Source organism: Barbus barbus (assembly GCF_936440315.1).
Source record: "Barbus barbus genome assembly, chromosome: 39".
NCBI lineage: Eukaryota > Metazoa > Chordata > Actinopteri > Cypriniformes > Cyprinidae > Barbus > Barbus barbus.
In genome coordinates, this window is record NC_136717.1 from 9,228,038 (window position 1) to 9,248,339 (window position 20,302).

A 20,302-nucleotide genomic window follows, 5' to 3' on the forward strand; every position below is an offset into this window, starting at 1 on the left:
TGACCAATGCAACGAACACTGTAATCATATTGATTATATTATTAAAATAACAATATTAATACTTTTTTATAATGGTTCCAAACACGAACACTTCTAAAATGAGAAAAGTAAGTAGTTAAATATGTTCACATGGCATGCAGTCCAGATTGTAGCGCTATATGACACCCCATATGTCACGCCCTCTCGCGCTTATACTCAAGAACACTGCACTCTGCGCGCGCACGAGAGAGAGCTGCCCGCAAACTTTGGTAAGTCCTAAGACATTTTTGTCCAGATATTAGCCTAAATTATTATCCATTTTTGAACTGGTTCTGGTATGTGTAATTTCTCTTTGTGATATGCAAGTAATTGAATAATTTCATGTAAACATTCATTAACTGCTATTTCTTGACAAACTATTTGTTTGGAGGAGACTTCACGTTTTACACTAAATGTTAAAGTTATCTGACCGAATTTAAGCATATTTGATGCATTAATTCGACTGAAATTAAAACAAAAACGCCACATTCTTTGCAAAAACTTGCAGATTTATTGTTCTGCATGCTGATGGACTTTTAATAGGCTAATTTGTAATAAACTGAATGCTCACAGAGAGGCACATATAGATAGATAAAAGCCATGGAGGAGAGTAGAGATGGAGGCATTGCTGATGGGGAAGCTATGGAGCCAGAGGGCCAGAAAGGGAGTGCTGAAAAAAGACCAGAGGCCAGGGAGAAATGGGCCAACAAGACTGAGTTCCTGCTGTCCATGGCTGGAGAGATCATTGGCTTGGGGAACGTGTGGCGCTTCCCTTACCTGTGCTACAAAAATGGAGGTGGTAAGTGAAAATTTGTCATAGAGAGAGAATTGGAAAGCAGGACTGTTGAAGAAGGAGTGTAACATTGAGAGAAATAAATAAAGAAAGAAAGGCAATACGCCTGGGGTGTTTTAAAGCTCTGCACAGAGAAATGGATTTGACCTTTAAGATTCAGCACATCAAGACTAAAGCCCATAATGCAATCAATAGACCACCTTGTTCTTCTGCAATGCTCGGAACCAATTTTTGTTACACATCATGGCTCTCTTCCCCCAAGCGCATGCCTTTTTTTTTTTCTTTTTTCTTTTCTGAGTGCTTACTTTTACTAATGCTCATACTTGGGTTTAGTCGTTTCATCAAATCTCAATGCCAATAAATTAATTATCTATACTTATTAAAATAAGTAAGCACAAGTTATAGTTCTTTAAAAAATTAATCATGCCAATACATTTTTTTTTTGCAACCGTTTACCCTCAAGCTCCTTATTCAAATGTGATCAAGAGAAGCTACAGTATAACATTGCTTATTTAATGATATGTTATTGCTGTGTTCTGTTACAACCCTTAAAGATAATGGAAAGAATATTTTCACCCAAGATTATGACCACTCATCTATAATCACTGCTAATAACTCATTTTTGTTATGTTCTCTCCAGGTGTTTTCTTCATCCCTTATTTCATCTTCCTCTTCTTTTGTGGAATCCCAGTATTCTTCCTTGAGACAGCATTGGGTCAATACACCAGTGAAGGGGGTATCACTGCTTGGAGAAAAATCTGTCCCATGTTTGAAGGTGACTTATGCTTTCATAAAAGTCCATTGAATTGCTGGAATGAAATGTACTGTGCTTTGTGTATTATTTTGCACATGTGACTTTTCTCACACAGTGTGGTTTTTGTCCGCAGGTGTAGGTGTTGCCTCCCAAGTTATAGTGATTTATCTGAATATATATTACATTGTGGTCCTGGCCTGGGCTCTGTTTTATCTATTCAACTCTTTTTGGAGCACTCTACCTTGGACTTCCTGTGACAATTATTGGAACACAGGTGTGGTTTAATGTATTATGCATTTATAAACTCTATTCATATAAGCTCAAGACACTAAATAACTGTCAGGCAATTTCAGACTTGCTCAGTGGCACAAACATTGCAGCTTTGAATGTTAATAATGTCAATAACTGTTTCTTGCTTAGACAAGTATCACTACTGCTATTGTACAAGCCTAGAGGGTTTTTTTTACTTTTGGTTTGTAGCTCATCCTGCAACGTTTGTGCAACAGACATGAATATTAGGCTACTTATGTGTGATTTGTTTGAGGATAATTAGCACCTTTCTAAATGATTAGACTTTTTTTCGGTTTTTGCACCAGCATAAAAATAGTTCATTATGAGATAACGTTCAAAGTAAAAGATAAAATCAGATTGTGAGATACTGTATAATTAATTATTTAAAATTGCAATTCAAAGAAATAAAAATTTGGTTGCTGCAGTTAGGAGATATGAAGTCACATTGAAATATACTGAATTTCAAATAATAAAGTTGGAATTGTGAGATACAAGATCACGTTGTAAGATATGAAGTCACAATTACAAGAAATAAAGTTGTAATTACAAGCAGTAAAGTCACAATTATGAAAAAAAGTCACAATTCTAAAGTTGCAATTACAAAGAAATGTCATAATCATGAGAAATAAGGTCTCAATATCATGAAATAAAGTTGTGATTGTGAGATAAAAGTTACAGTTACAAGAAATAAAGTCACAGTTTATGAGAAATGCTCACGATTTCCTATACTCATGATTACAGGAAATAAAATTCCAATGAGAATTAAAAGTGCTGTTGCAAAAAAATAAATATATAAACATAAGCAATTGTAAGATACACTCAGAATTATGAGAAATAAAATTGAGAATGTAATACGATAAATGAGAATTCAATGCAATAAATGTGCTAATGTGAAAAAAAGTTGCAATTGTGAGATATAAAGTTGCAAATACCAGAACCAAAGTCACATTTATGATAAATAAAGTTATAATTGTGAGTTATAAAGTTGAAATTACAAGGAATAAATTACAATTACAAGAAGTCAGTTTTTTTTTTACTCTAGGGCAGAATCAGGCTTCCATACTTGTTTTACCTGTTTGAAAAATAATAAAATAAAATAAAATAATATATATTTTTCCTTCAGAAAATGTACAATAATAGTTACTTAGTTATTCTAAACAGTGGCAATTAACTCTCCTACTATTTAAAAAATACAGAATTATATATATATATATATTTATATATATATATATACATATAAGATACATATTAAAAATAATGTTGCAAATATAAATTCTATATAAATATAAATTACTGAGTTCCATTCCATTTACCTCACTTTGATCTCCCATTTTATCGACAGTGAACTGCCACAATATAAGTGCTACCTACACAGGTTTACACAGGCCTGACACTGACTGGTCTTTCCTCTACAATGAAACGGATAAATATGGTGACAACTACAGCATGAGGTAACCTCACTTAACAACAGAGTACAAAATCAAAAAAACTTCTGTTGTTCTCCCGGATGTTTACAGGGTCATAGAAGATGTTCTTTAGATTCAGGCTTTAGAAGATTGTTAACACATTTGATGGAAAAGTTGCCCAAACAAAGACCCTTTTGTAATGGTCTTTGTAAATAATTATTTATTCTTTGTTTGGACTCAAATAACAGGAAAAGGAAAAGAACACAGACTAATGCAGGTGTATTTGAAAAGGCCTAATAATAGAGATTTTTTAACATTTCACTGAAATCCATTAATGTATGTTCTAAACCTAATATTATATAGCTCTTCATATAATAAGCTTTGTGTTTTTCTGTTAATGTGCTACTGAAAGAAAATAGACCATCTTAAGTCAGCAAACCAATTAAGGTTCGGTTACACTATTTTTCTTTCTACACTGTGTTTCAGAAGAGAAAGAACAAGCTTTTAGTGTATCTAACTTATCATAACACAGAAACATCTGTTTTTGGTTGATAAGAATGCCTTTGAAAAGCTGTGGTGAACTCACAATCCCCTTATGTCTTTTTTCATCAGTTTTCAAAATGAATCTGGATGGCCGCCTTTTAAATTGATCTCCCCAGAACAAGAGTACTGGTTGTAAGTCACATCATTTGTTACTTAAACATTTCAAATACTGTATATGCATTAGTGCTACACATTTCTTTAAACAATTTGAAACTGTAATTGTTACAATGCAATTCCAATTATTTATTTGTTTGTTTCCAAATTACTATAATTATATTACATTACAGGTTACAGTCATACAGTGTCAGGCAGCAATAAGTCCTTATAAAAACCTGCATATTTCCCATTTTAACAACATGGAGCTTGCTTTGCTGTCAGTCAGCTACTTATGAAAGGTTTTGGTAATGTCAGAAAGCTCACATAATTTAGGGTTAGTTCTCTTCCAAGTCTTGGACTATGAGTGAGATAACCCCTACCCTTAAAAGGGTGGGGAAAAAATGAAAAACATCCAACATCTGTGAGAAAAAGTCTTCTAATGTTTCATCAGGCAGACATTGAGAAATCTGGGCTGAATCACAGAGCCAGTGAACTCAATGAAAACAATATGTTTATAGTTTGTGCAGTTTCCTAAACTAAAACCCACAAAATTAAATAACAGCAAAGATACAACTGTATCTAGCATGGGTATATTTGTGTTTATGGGCCTAGGTTTATCCTAAAACTAAAAATCTTAGACTTGACATGCATGGATCTGAAAAAAGTGTTGTTTATAATATTTGTGTGTTTTTGTGTGTACCCTCAGCCATCGTATGTTGCGGGTGGCGGACACTGGTGGTCTGGGGAGTGTAAATGCTGATCTTGCCATGTGTCTTCTTTTGGCTTGGGTCATCTGTTATTTCTGCATCTTTAAAGGAATCAAGACCACAGGCAAGGTCAGCTGATACTCATGCACATCTGTCTGCCAGTGAAATAATCAAGAGTAAACAATATCATTATTGTACTTAAACACTAAAATCCCATAGACTTACACTGAATGACCTGAGCCATATTTAGGGACTGGAATCTTTCTACTTTTTTGAGCAACCATCCATAACACACTACCAACCACCTTGCAATTCCCAATCAACACACTTACAACCAAATAAAAGCATGCTAACAGTCATTCAAAACATTTTAGCAACAGCACTGCGACAACGCACATCATCCAACAATGTAATATCACACAAAAAAACAGTCCAGAACATCTCAACAGCTGCATATAAACACTCAAGAAACCACCTAGAACAACCAACAGCATGCTATATATACAAAAAAAACTTAGCTTAGCAAACAACTAGCAGCAACAAAGCACATACATAAAATTTTTTACACAATTCCTTCCACAATGCTATGTTTTGACCTCAAAATTGTTTTACCATAGTGCATGATTTGCAGATTAGAACATGTTGACGTGCATCACATTACTGGTTTCATATATGGCTTTTCTGATGTAAACTTGCTCAGTAGCTCACCTGGTACAGCTGGTAAAATTCCCATGAAACATGAATCATAATAAAAGAGTTTAAAAGATGTAGAAGCTAAAATGACAAGGTTGCTTCATAGATTACTTTTTTATCTCAGGTTTGCTTTTGTTAACATTATCAGTTATCAGGCTTAAGGGAGTATGTTATTTTCAAACACTATTAACATTTTAGCACCACACATCGGCAACAAGCAATGTAATAAAATTTTGCCAGTTTTGTGTTCATCTTTTTCAGATAAAACTGAACATGCTTTTAGCATACGGTGACCAGACGTGACACTTCCTGGTGACATGTTCTACCCAGAATTCCTATATTGCCTAAAATTGACAGTTTTTGGCTGTTTGAGCTGCACAGATCAATCATTCTATGACATCAAAGTACAGCGAGAGCAATTCGAAACTGCTCTGTGGCATTTCTGGTCACCTTATTTTAGCACCATTTACTGGCCATGCATGTAACATAATTTTTCAGAAATGTCACCATAGGTATGTTTTCCCAAAGAGCGAATCTCTTATATGTATGAAACGCTCCAAAAAGTTCAGGATAACACTGGAATACTTGAGAAAAGTCAACTAACATGATATGTATGTGTTTTTTGTCATTGTTTTGCAGGTTGTGTACTTCACGGCTACGTTCCCCTACTTAATGCTATTCATCCTTTTCATCAGAGGAGTGACTCTGCCAGGAGCTGCAACTGGAATTACTTATTACCTGTATCCTGATATCAGTAAACTCTCTAATCCTGATGTAAGTGCACACAATCCCTACTTCCCATTTTGCATGCTATCTGTCCTAAATAGTATCTGTGGTTAATTGATAATGTCCCGAATACAGTACGCTGAAATGACCATCCCAATGCTCTACTATCTCTTGTGGATCTGATGAAGATACATGATCACTTTAATGAATTACAGTGCGACACAGTGGCGGCTTGTGGGTTTTAACATTGGGGAGGCTCACTAATTGGTCTGGGGATCAAGATTAATATTTGCTTAACCACTTTAAAATGGCTTTTTGGTTGCTTTTAGTCAGAAAACGTAAAGAAAAGGACAACAAGATAATATAATTTCACTTACCTGGCCTATCGCTTGAGAGGTTTCTTTTCTCAGCAGTCCTCAGCGCTGAAAGTGAACGATTCACTTGCTGATTGGCTAATTTTTTTTACCAACGGGGGCACGAGAGCTCAGCTCTCCCCCGGCCTCCCCCTCCCCTGCTGTATTCGGCACATTGGCGTTTTGCGACAGAAAAGCGGTGCTTTCCAACTTCAGCAGCATGTTATGATATTACAGCTGTGAAATTACGAACAAAAAAATACACATTTTGAGACATGAACTGAAATGAATTGTGAATTTTATTGACATTAATTCGTCCTCCTCCCATTTTCACCTCAAAATTTTGGGGAGGCTGTGCCTCTCTTGCCTCCCCTTACGAGCCGCCACTGGTGCGACAAAGCTGTTGATTGTTTCAAGATGCAATTTTATGGCATGGAAATATATGACAAAACTTGCCTACTTGCCTGATCTCTAACAAGCAGGTGGCTGGATGGCAATATTCAAAAATAAACTGGAAAAAATTAATTGGCAAGAATGAAAGATGCAGAAAGATGTTTCAGATGCTGATCACATTTTGAATAAGATTACGCAGACAAACATTTTCAGTTTGGAATGACATGCACATTTTGGAATGATGTAAAAAATACACAATAAGACCAGAAATGTGCATTTAAAAGGAATCTGATTTCACAGTTATACTTTTGTTAGTACTGGAATGGTTGTGATTCCAAAATGGCATTCTAGAATAGTTAGATGGCATTCCTGTATAGTTGGATTTGTCATGCGCTTTACATGTTACATCTAATTAATGGAACAGTACATTGCTGTGATGACTCGTAAAACAGTAAATATTCTGTTTTATTCATGTGGCATGTGTAGAAAATTCCAAATGTGCAAATCTGGATCATGCGGGTGGTCTGGTTGGATTGTAATCCATAAAGGAGCATTCTGTTTCTAGGAAAATGACCTATTAATGGTCTTAAGAACTCATTGACTATGATGACTATGTAATGATTCCAGACAGGGAGGTTTGTTTCTCTGAGCCTCAGGCATAGCTGCTATCACTGGGTCTGTATATAGAACTAGAGGAAAACAGATGCACATGGACACCGAAACATGTAACTTTTGTTTTCTGAAAAAGTTTCTACAGAATTTCTTTGTTTTTCACAATGCATGTGACAAAACTATTTTCTTAGAGAAGGATTTTCTTTGCTTTCACCACAAAACAAATTAAATATTGGTGAGAAACTGAGGCGAAAAGGCTAAGTATTGTGTGGTAGGTGCTTTTGGTTTTTGGAGAGGAGCCACGGTTGTCTTGTGGGGTTTGTTCTGGATATGCAGTACAGTAGGGAGGTGTAAAAAAAATTGTTTGTTGGAATTATACAAGGCAGCTGCAAAAAAGAGGCAGGGAGGCAGCAGAGAACAGATCTTGGAATTGTGTTGTCTTTACACAACTTTATGAGGAATTTTACACAAGACCGCAGGCCGAGTGACTAAAATCACCATCACGGACACACACACGTTTCTAAATACCAAATACTATTATTTGTATAAAACTTAATTATAGAATAATAATATTTAATAAATAACAACAGCCACCATAAAAGTTACTAGGCAATTCAGTAAAAAGTACAAAGGCAGCACTCTGATATACAGCATTAAAGTTATATAAAATATAATGTGATGAGATTTTGCCCTCAGCCAAAACTATTTGCTCTGGAACAAATAATAGATTAATGAGACCAAAGACTGCCCATTTGATCTACCCAAAACAAATCATATGCCATGTTTAACCACTACAGAGACATCAGAGCCAGTGATAAATTCCAAATGATCTGGCCGAGGTAAGGCTGCTCTCAGCGGGTTAAAGAGCGTTGGACGGACGCTGATGCCCTGGAGCTCCAAAAATCCAAGAAGATTTTCAAATAGACATTATCTTTATTAAAAAACCACATATTTTAAGTCTAAACAACTACATTATTGCCTAAAAAACTAATAAAACTACATTCTATGACACAAAAGCAATATTATTTATAAAATTATAGTAGATGGCATCCGCCATGACACCCTCTGTGAGAATTACCGCAAGCGAAGTAATACAAACGGTGAAACGGTTGGAGTTATGTTGTGACTAGAGTATTGAATGCCTGGAAAAGGCTCTCAGCCAATCAGATTTGAGGAACAGAAAGAATTGTTGTGTGTATATATTTGTGTCTTTGTATAATATATATATATATATATATATATATATAGTCCTCGGTTATTTATTGTCTGTCCTCTTCATTGTAAAGTTAGTTTTCTTTTTGTCATGCTTGTCTTTTTGGAATATCTTTTGCTTTTTGAGTTTTAGGAAAACTGCTTGCAAATAGATCCAGCCTAAAATCTTCCTCCCTGCAACCAACTGTGACACATGTATGTTCTAGTCCAGATTTTGTTTGACTCAGTACACACATTTTATATCAGTTTAGCATACTCAGAAAACCACTTCAAGGTATTTGTTTTCTTTTTTTTTTTTTTTTGGTAGAAGATCAGAATACATCAGAATCATGGCCAGATTTGACTTTCTTCTTACTCCGAAATCACAGTTTCAGCCCTGTTCGGGATCTCAATGAAAACAGCTTAAGAGAGGCATATAGATGTTGCCATCCAAACGGCATCTATTGGTGTCACTGTAGGACAGTATACAATTATAAAAGTTTGTACTGTTGATTATTTTCTTTTTTACTTTCCGTTGCCTTCTCAGAGACAGTGTACTCACACAGGAAGTGTGTATAAATATGTAGGTGGACAGAGTCTAAGAAAAGTGAATACACACTAGCATTACGAAACTGAATTGGAGGATGTCAGCCCTCTAACCCTGCTTATAGTAACCAGATGTGCAGACTAGAGGCCCATTCGAGGAGTGCATTGCTCAAACTGGTGTAATCAAAACTGGATGTCTACAGTGAATTTGTGAATCTCATAAAGAAATGTCCAGGTCAAATTCCACCCCAAAATGTATAAATTGTATTATGCTTCTTTATCTCATTTTCTGCAGGTATGGCGTGATGCAGGCACTCAGGTGTTTTTCTCCTTCGCTGTTTGTCAAGGAGTCCTAACAGCGCTGGGCAGTTATAACAAATACAACAATGACTGCTACAAGTCAGTAACCTCCTGCACCCCACACATTGATACACAGTCATCTGCATTTCATCATTTATTGTTATTTCTATATTCTGTGTTCCACAGGGACTGTATAGCACTCTGTATTCTGAACAGCTCCACCAGCATCTTTGCTGGATTTGTTGTCTTTTCTATTCTGGGGTTCATGGCCCATCAGTTAGGTTTATCCATGGAAGACATAGCATCATCAGGTAAATATTGTTATGATAAGACTACATAAGCTGTCTAGATATAATATAATGAACTGCATTATTTATGGGTATGCATCTCCTAAGGGGACATTGTGAGAAAGAAACTTTGCGTTCTCTCATAAAACACTTGTCTTCTCTTGCAAAAGTATTGTGTTCCCTCACAAAACATGCATTTTCCCTACTATTTAATTTTCTACACTTTAAGGGGCTCCATATATGGGTCTACATTATACATGGCAAAAACAAATATGTGGACACTGCCTTCTAATTAATGGGTAACAGATGCTGTTTTCAGTCTCCTTAAACAAACATTTGCAGTGCAGTGAGGTATATCAAAGAATCCGGTGACTTTTATGCCTCTATGCACATCAAATACTGATTCTAGTGGGAAAGACCTGCACAAAGGTCAGATCTGAAGCTCACTGGACACTTTCAGGATAAATTGGCAATCCAACTACAAGTATGGCCACTGTTGACCATGCAGTGCATCATAGTCTCCTGCTATGTTTCTATCCACCACAAGAGAGCATCTCAGGCCAACACTTGTGGCCTATGTGTGTCTGAATGTTACTTTGGACACAAAATATTTTATAAGTAAATGTAAAATGTAATTTATGAATTAAATATTTCAGATGACTTGTTTAAAATAATTAAATGGAAAATATTTTAGGGTTCTGCAACAATAATGATACATTTTTTTATTGTATTTTATTTTATTTCAGGTCCTGGACTAGCATTCATAGCATATCCTAGAGCCCTCTCTCTGTTACCTGGACCCCAGTTCTGGTCTGTTCTTTTCTTTTTTATGGTACTTTTTCTGGGCCTTGACAGCCAGGTACGGTTGTTTAACATCACATAATAAATATAACATGATATTTTATTATATATGTCCACGAGTCTTATGTCCATTTTGATAAATGAGTGAGGGTTTCATGTCTTTTGAAGTTTGTGTGCGTAGAGAGTTTAGCCACAGCTCTCACAGACCTATTTCCTGGAGTTCTAAGGAAGCGGCGAGAGCTTTTGGTGTTAGGAATCGCCGTCATCTGCTTCTTACTGGGTCTGCCATTCATCACAAAGGTATAGAGAAAAAAAGAGAAAATAGATATTAGAAATTAGATAGTTTCTAACTTTACAGCATGGTATATTTTAGGGAGGATTCCATTTGTTTACTGTGATGGACACCTATGGCCCGAGTGGAACTAACCTGCTCTTTATCGCCTGCTTTGAGACGATTGTTATCGCATGGGTTTATGGTAAGAGATGCTACAATACACACACATACAATACACTGTAAAGTGTGCTGTTTTTAAAATTCTTATTGAATATCTTGGTAACACTTTACTGTTAACAAACTGTTACGGCCCATATTAATAGGGTGAGATGCAAACGGATTCCGGCCACAGCCAACAGATCACCAAAACAACACATAAGTTTAAATGATTTCTTAAAGAAGAGTATAAGAAATATAAGGAGCATTAGCTACGGAGAGGCCCAAGCCAAAATAACAAACAAAATAAAAAAGTATTTAAAAAAATGTTTAATACAATAACTTTTCTAAACATCAGCAAGTAATTACTATGTAGTTACTATATACTGTACTTTTATTACAATGTAATTACATTAGAATATCAATTATGGGGGAGTATTGAACATATTCTTAAACTAGTTTAAGTTGAGTGAGTTAATCTTTTAGCCCTATACTTTGTTCATAAATCTTCCCATGGCGTTTAACGTTTGCTAAAACTAATATTGTGTATAATAACTGCAATAAGACATGCATTTTAAAAATGAGAGAAAGGTAAACAAGAAAATAAAATGTCACACAAATGGCTGGTTTGCAGGTGCAAACCGTTTCTATGACAACATTGAGGATATGATAGGATACGCACCATTGCCTGTGCTGAAGTACTGCTGGCTCTTCATTACCCCTCTCATCTGTGCCGTGAGTTCACATTTTGTCTCTCTCTAGCTCTGTTTCAAAAATCTGCATTGTTTTCTCATTAGTTCATCAATGATTGTTTTATGTTTCATTTGCCATCCAGATATGCATCCGTTCCTTCAATACATTCATTAATCTAAGCAGTTTATCCGTCATGGTTTGGACCTTTTTGGAGTCTTCCGTCTCTTTTATTTGATGGATTTTTTTTTACGCTTAAAAAGAACAAGTGGCAAACTATAGCTACTTTAAATAGATATTAATTTACAATTACCAAATGATGAATACAATGATTCAGTGTTGCAGAGCTCAGGCTCTTCAAGGTCTTTACATCAACATGGTACATGTACTGTTTTATGGTCAGGATGTTGTATATATTTTGTGTAGTTGTATGTAATTTGTGTAATTTTTAATCAAATTGAAAAAAAATCATTTGAAAGTACAGGAATTTGTCTCTTTTTCCCCCCTTAGGCTACTCTGCTATATAACCTGCTGGGTAGTAAATCTGTGTCTTCAGCTGATCAATTTGTGCCGGACTGGAGTTACAAGTTGGCACCTTTGCTCACAGTCATTCCTATGGTTTGCATCCCAATCTTCTTGTTCTTCTCTTTAGGAAGGGTGAGTAAAACCCATCAATCCATCCAATGCATTCATTCATCTTATCTCAATTGGTTCCATCTGTCACAGCATCTGTCCTCCATTCTTAAATACCAGCAATGACTTTTTAACCGTTTAACACAGACTTATGTGTGTAAATATTGTATAATAAAAGAAACCCCATAAATTAAAAAGCAGGATTTTATAATACTAAACAGTGACCACCTACTGTTTTAGCTGTCTTGGTTCTGGAAGTATTTTTCCCCATATATTTCTCAATAGTGATTTCTAAAAAAATAAAACAAAAAATCTGTAAAATATTGTAAGTCTTGAACCAAACAACCAACATTATCATGATATTGCAAACACTGATTTGAAAAATAAATAAATAAAAATAAAGTATGTAAAAATTAAAGTCAGTGTACATCTTAGAATGAACTCGAATATGCGGTATATAATATTTACAAGCATTATATAGAACTTTTTAGTAGGGAGAACAACTCAATCACATAATTGTAATGTTTTGCCAGAGTTTACATTTCCATGGTAACAAAGTCTTCTCTGATTGGTGGTTCTTTGTTAGGGATTGTGGGTAATGTAGTGTGAATTGGGCCAATGAACAAGATTTTATAAAAATGCACTGAAATCATGTTGACTTCCACATAAGCATAAATTAACAACCTCAGAGCCTAAGGAAGGTTTATCTTGAAGTATTTATATGAAGTATTTTAAAAAATCAGTTAATTGTTCAAAATATATAATTATTCAAAATCAGTTTAATCCTGGAACCTTACTGCGATCTATAACTGCACATAATTGTTCAAACACTCGTCATGTAATTTTTAGGAAATTTATTGTACAATTAATGTATCAGTCTTCTTTTCATCTCCTCAGGGTCGTGACATCATCACTTCCTCTAGTGAACTGAAGCAGCTCCGACCAAACAGTCCACGCCTCACACTGTTTAATCGCGTAATCATTAAACCACAGAGATCTCGACACATTCAGGAAGATGGAGAAGAGAAAGCAAACAAAGAACACACCAGTGGAGTTTGAGAAGGCAGAATGATGATTGTATTTCAGGTTATATATTATACATAGGACTATACATAGGAAAATCAATTAATCTCTAAATATGTATGTAACAAAGTATGTATTAAATTTCTTGACGACGCATTTCATTACAGTGTTTTAGACTGCTCATATGAAATACACTTCACTCAGGATGTCAAATGAACAAAGGTTCAACTGGAAATTTGAATGTGTTAATATGCATAATTAAAGGGATAATTCACCCAAAAATTTAAATTTGCTTTTAATTTACTCACCCTCAGGCCATTCAAGATGTAGGTGACATTTTTTTTTTCAGTAGAACAGAAGATTATAAGCTGAAACCCTGGTGCTTGGTGATTCATAAAATGCAAATCAATGACTACCCATTTTTGAGAATGAAAAAAGCATATCAAGGAACACAAAATGAATATCCGTGGCTCCTGACAGAACAGCCACAATTTCATTTTTCGGGTGAACTATCCCTTTAAGTGTACTGAGTGCTTTTTATAAGTCTTCATTCTGTTCTCAGGAGAAATTAAACTGTTTGTATGAGTTCAAACTGAGGGTTAGTGCAGCTGATTTTATATATGAAATTTATATGACAACTCTATGAGAACTCATAGAGTTCATTTTAGTGTAAATATGATAATTTGTCTCATTTACATTTGTCATCTCTCTCGATAGATAGATAGATAGATAGATAGATAGATAGATAGATAGATAGATAGATAGATAGATAGATAGATAGATAGATAGATAGATAGATAGATAGATAGATAGATAGATAGATAGATAGATAGATAGATCGTTTTTTCTCAAAAATGTGTCATTATATTGGTGACTGAAGCATTCTTCAGAACCACAGAACCACTCTTTATGTTTTTTACTAGAGTCCTCTGTACCACTTTTCTGCCCCATTTATGTAATACTGTGTAGTTTTTGATACATTTTATTGCATTAAACATACTGTTCTTTCTTCTTTTTTTCCAAATATATTTTTCAAAACTTGGTTCAAATATACATATATGATGCATATATGATATATTACTATTATGATATGTGTCCAAAAGTAAGTGGACTTCTAATCCAGTTCTAAAACAGATATGGTCTACTAAGAACAGTTTTAAATACAGGTGCACAATTAAGATATTGCTTGAATTTGAGTAAAATCATAATTCCTGTACAGGGACATCAATATCTCTTTCTCTTTCAGTCAGTCATTAGCTGTTCTCATCTGAGTCTCTCATCCATGTAATCTGAAGGGACATTCAATTAACAGATAATGTCATGTGATTGCTTTAGGGTCTATCACTGCCTGTCATAACACAAAGGGGCGGGCTTAATGGAGGAGTTTACTCTGGGGAACCAATTAGGGAGCAGCTCTCAAAGGGAGGAGTGTCTAGGATGTTTCAAGGGAACCAATTTATAGACATTTTGAGGAGTTTAGGGTTAATTATCAGCCTTATAGGTCAATATTTTGACACTATATTGTATAGGAATTCCAGCAATTATTGATAGTACAAAAATAATTAAATCCAGTTTACTTGCATAAGTCAAGTCACCTTTATTTATAGAGTGCTTCATACAATACAGATGGTTTCAATGCAGTTTTACAGGGATAAACTGGAAAATAATGATTCACTGACGCAAACACAGATCAATTCTGCTGTAAAGCAGCTCTAAAAACACAATAGTGTCATTGTTCAGTTGAGGTCAGTTCAGTGTTGATTCAGTTCTAAATATAAAACAACATAAATGATTACATTTCTAGAACACATGGAATCCAGTGAACTTGCAGTAGATTATGTGGTCAACACAACTGGCTAATCAAAGTATTTCTTGTTTCAATTGTTTCTTCAATTGAACCATTTCTTTAAAAGAAATTACGGTTGCTCTTTATTTTATTGTGCATGACCTTGCATTGTACTTACATGCACTTACAGTATATGCACTTAACTGTATATAACAAGGTAATTAATAAAAGGTAACTTGGGTTTAGTACCTTTGCAGGACTGTAAAATAATAATATTCATATAGTGTATATTGTTTTTTAGTTAGTATACTATGATATCATAATGCTATAATCTTGCATCATCACTTTTGCCACTTCTCTGTGATTTTCTCAGAGTGCAGCCCGAAGGACCTGATTGGTTTCAATGTCAGCAACACAAGTGTTACAATACAATTAAGCAGAGCTGGGTGGTTGACATAGAAATTACTTAGTACTTTAGTAACATAATCCATTACATTACACATTTTAGATAATATTATTTACCTAACTCGTTTATCACATTGATTTAACATTTAAAAGATGAAAAAATAGGAATTAGGGAGAATTCATAAATTATGAATAATTTTTTGCTGTTGTGTGAAAAATATGTAATCATGCAATCAATAGAAAAACTGATTATGAGTATTTTAAAATGTAATTTAATCTAATTACAAGTACATGTAATCAGTTACTATCCAGCTCTACAATTAAGCATGAACTAAAGCATGAAATAAGTAAACAATTATTTTATTTTATTTTTTCATGCAAGTACACACAGTAGTTAAAGACACCTAATATAAAGGGGGAACAATAAGACTATAAAATGCACTGATCTCTCTGGATCTTTGTCCAAATCCTCTGTAATCTCTGGGTATTGTATGCTTAATGCAATTTTTATGACTTAACTCTGCAGTGAGCAATTCGTTTTGTTTAAACTACACTTGGGGCCATAATTCTCCTTTCCATAGCTGGGAAATTTTCTACAAGAGTAGAAAAGAGCAGCAAGAAATTGGAATTCCACTCAATGAGGCTCTTAGGAGGGACAGTTTGCTGAAGGTGCAAAATTGCTGCAAGGTCTGAGGCAAATCACACAACACTGTCATCTAAGCATCTTTCATCCCCCTCCCCCCACCCCCCTCATTGTCTCTCAAATACACACACTCTCTTTCTCTCCGCAGGTCTTGTGATGTAGATTTATGTCCCCTGTCACAGTATTAAAACATGAAATTCCTCAATGTTACCCTGCTATCTATGCATGCCAGGGACCCATGCAGCTCAATAACCTCTGCATTGCTTTGATTTAACACATCGGTAAGTGTGACTTGCATTGCCACACATACTCAAAAAGCTGTACACTGCACAGCTGTGTATTACTGCAAAAAATTTTATTCTTAATGAGAGTTTAGAAAAGTAACACAGCATATTATATCAGCAGGGTCATTTGGAAAATGTACCTATACAGTTCATTGCAGCAAAATGAGCACTAGAGGCAACAACTTTGCCCTTTTCTCACAGTGATTACAGGGGACTGTCAATTAATAAAGATTTATTTTTGCGTGGTTCCTTGCACAATACTATCTTCTGACAGCATATCACTTTTACCAAGTGCATGATAGTGCATGATGTTTAAACTAATATATTTTGTCATTTCATCACATAATCAGCTCCATATGTTATGGTTTTCTGGCATAGTAAACTTGCTCAGTACTTGCACCTGATATAACACTGCACTTGCGATGTGGATCAATCGAGAAAGAGTCGGGTCATTAGGTTAAAGCAATATCACCCAATGATACAGCACCTATTATGTTATGATATCTAGCTAGGTCAATAATCATTTCTGCTGTGCTTTATATTTTCAGTTACATAAAATCGGGTGCAGATACTTGTCTTTCATCATTTTGTGAATACATGAGGCAAACTTAAATATGACCTTTGATTCTTGTGAGGGAATGCATGTTTTTTTATTTTATTTTTTTTAAACAGCGTGTCTAAAATTCAACATACCAGAAAGCAGGCAGCCAGACATTCAGGTGTATGACCAGTCAGACACAGAAGTTGACACAGAGGTTTTTGAAGAAATAGTGAAGGAGTCACCTGGAACTTTCAGAATCATGCTGGGCAATGGAGGACTTGGTATTCATTCAGACAATTCACAAATTAGTTTGTTTAGTTCAAAGGCCGGAATGAGAACATTTATTGTTTTAAAAATAACTGTTTCTTGTAATATGTTTCTATGTTTTGTACAAATTTCATAATGAACAGGTGCCTCTCAATCATCATCATGCTCGGGTACATCTGATGACACCGTCATCCTGAATTTCACGATGTGTGACCCTGTTGAAGAAGTAGCTGCTGCCGAAGGAAGCCAGCCTAAAAGGCCATGTCACATAAACTATGAGGCAAAAGCGGTAAGTGGTGGAAATTGCTGTTAAGTCCAATCTGAATGTTGTTTCACCATGGGAAGTGTTCTTTAGATAGCTTTTTTTTTTCAGCATTACATATGGTTTTACAATAACGGAAAGCACATTTTATTCCACCTATAGTTGATTGAAAAAATCCTAACATCAAAGCCTGGTGGTGAACGCATTATGCAAGAGTATGGAAAAACCAAATCTCTGACAGATGCCACCAGACAGATGATTAACATACTTGCTGCTGAGATGACAGAAACACATGGGTAAGCATTAAGCATATAGATGGGCTGTAAAGAAACATTGTTATTGTTGTACAGTTATTAATTATGTAAATTGTGTTGTGCAATGTCAGTTGAGTGTGATGTTAAATTTGAATTCATATGCTAGGACATCCCCCCCCAAAAGTGTCAGAGTGATGTATGCACAGGGGATAGTAGCTTTGTTTCCCTATCTAGAAGACCCATACTCACAGCATGGATATGTAAGTAAATGGGTTATTGCAACATTATGCACATATTCACTCTTTGAAATGTTAATAGTACTCATTTATAATTTATTTATAATCACATAGGAACATTACTACGATCCGGAGAGTGGTTCGGGATACCTTGCATGGCGATTGAAGACCATACAAATAAAAAACAGCAGAGGAGAGAGGTGCCTCAGTCAGCAAATCTCCTAAAGGTATGTTTACTGATCAGTGATGTGATTATAGTGGTGACCTGTGAATTGTACAGAAATCAGTTCTTAACATTGTATTTTTTCTTAAGTTGGTGGGCCAGGCCGTGGTCGTCAGCCCGTCAGCCCTTCAGCCCTTCCGCCATCTGATGAGGATGTGGAAGCAGCTATTTCTGTTTTGAGACACTGCTGATGAAAAGACTGTCCGCGAGAAGATGGAAATGACCTTCATATATCGGCAAGCAATGGTCAACGATGAAGCCAAATCATCAGATGTCTTCTTGGTCTTCCCACGATTTCTGATCAGATCAAAGCAGGATTTGTTTTTTTTTCATGTCGACAACCTGCATTACCCTAGGCCTTTTGACATACAAATGTCATATGGAGGGACTGACACAACTCTCCTTGTCGTGCCATATTGCTTTCTCTGGTAAGAGAAAAATGTTTGTAAAAAACATTGTTATACATGTCTCTGTCAGATACAAGGCATTGTAAATTCAATGTTCAACTCAATTCAACATTGAAATGCTTTTCACAATAAATTGTGAGTTCTGTGATCTAGTGTTATTGTGCTTGTTTTTATTTGGATAGTATTGATAGTTCTATATAATTCAGTAACAATGCATCTTATGATTTATATATATTTTAAAACACTGTAGAGAAATAAAGTAAACATAACACTTAAAGTGTAATTTTTTTAAGTAAAATTGTAGATAAATTAACTCTATACTGTGTAATCATATTACTCTTAACAGTGTGATTAAACTACAGTGTTAAATACTTTTACACAATTCATTGTTATTTTTTACTCAATATTGAGTAGAATTAACTCTAAAAACTTGACACTGACCAAAGAGTAAATTTTACACTGATTTCGAGTGGGACCAAATGTTATCTGAAACAGAGTCAAATTCAACTCTTTAGGAGTTAAATTAACACTTCTGTTTTTACTGTGTAGACTTGTAGAAGCAAGCTAAAATTGCATGGTTGCTTGAGCAAATGCACTTTTTTCGAAATGAAGGTTTCTAGGGGAAGGTTTAGTGTAAGTAGCATGCTATTTTCAAAAGCGATAGAGCATTACATTTTTTGTGCTAATTATCAGACATTTTATTTCTATACTGCAGTGATATGTACAAAACCAACATAACAAAACTTTGCTAGATTCACGTTTATATATTTTAGATAAAACTGTTCACAATTTGAGCAACTTCTTTAGACACTTAACTTTCAAAAAGAAACCTTCACAAAGAAACGTTGGGTGACCGACGAATTGGGATCTCGCTTAGAAAGTAACTAAACGAGCCAATGCACACTGGCATGCAATTATTGCATCCAGCTGCCGCTGATCACAGCGTGAGTATAAGTAGGCAGCAGGTGCAGCGAGGGATTGTAGGTGGGGGGAGTGAATGTCCAGTGCTCTCTCCACCCTCAATGCCACGACTGAGGTGCCCTTGAGCAAGGCACCGAACCCCCAACTCCTCCCCGGGCACCACAGCATAAATGGCTGCCCACTGCTCCGGGTGTGTGTTCACGATGTGTGTGTGTGTGTGTGTGTGTTCACTGCTGTGTGTGTGCACGTTGGATGGGTTAAATGCAGAGCACGAATTCCGAGTATGGGTCACCATACTTGGCAGTATGTCACTTCACTTATATTCAGGTTTTCACTGAGGAGCCGGCCCCTTCCAGTGGCCTGTGGAAGCCTCCTGCACCCCTATTTTTTGGCGCAGGTCAGGGTTTACCACAAGAAGACCAGTTACTGTTGCTATGGCACTACCCACTCAGTAAAACTGGATAACACTGGGAAAACGTACCCATTCCACTTGGAACAGGAATGCTGCGGAAGCCCATCCTGACGTTCCGCCACGTCTGACTGCCGAGGAAATGGAGGAGCTCGACAATACGGACTCTCTGGAGCAGTTTTAGCAAGCTGACGCGAAACCGGAGCCTCTCAGTGCTTCTACCCGTTTGAGGTGAGAACACAGGAGGAAACTGGTTCCACACGAAGGCTATAGAATCTAGCGAATGTGTTAGGAGTCTCCCAGCCTGCAGCTCTACAAATATCTGCCAGCGAGGCGCCACGAGCAAACGCCCAGTCAGATGGAGCGTAACGTCCTAGA

At 35.8% G+C, this 20,302-nt stretch overlaps 1 protein-coding gene across 1 annotated transcript; it reads left to right on the forward strand.

The window, feature by feature from the left end:
• The first annotated feature begins 185 nt into the window (after positions 1-185).
• Positions 186-14,302, forward strand: LOC306858289 (sodium- and chloride-dependent GABA transporter 2-like). Its single transcript, XM_079398737.1, has 16 exons — positions 186-248; positions 592-817; positions 1,452-1,586; positions 1,699-1,839; positions 3,199-3,307; positions 3,875-3,937; positions 4,608-4,737; positions 5,941-6,075; positions 9,418-9,521; positions 9,609-9,733; positions 10,456-10,568; positions 10,679-10,810; positions 10,884-10,986; positions 11,575-11,675; positions 12,141-12,287; positions 13,161-14,302. The coding sequence occupies exons 2-16, from the start codon at positions 619-621 to the stop codon at positions 13,320-13,322; spliced, it is 1,899 nt and encodes a 632-aa protein (XP_079254863.1). The 5' UTR covers positions 186-248; positions 592-618; the 3' UTR covers positions 13,323-14,302.
• The last annotated feature ends 6,000 nt before the right edge of the window (positions 14,303-20,302 follow it).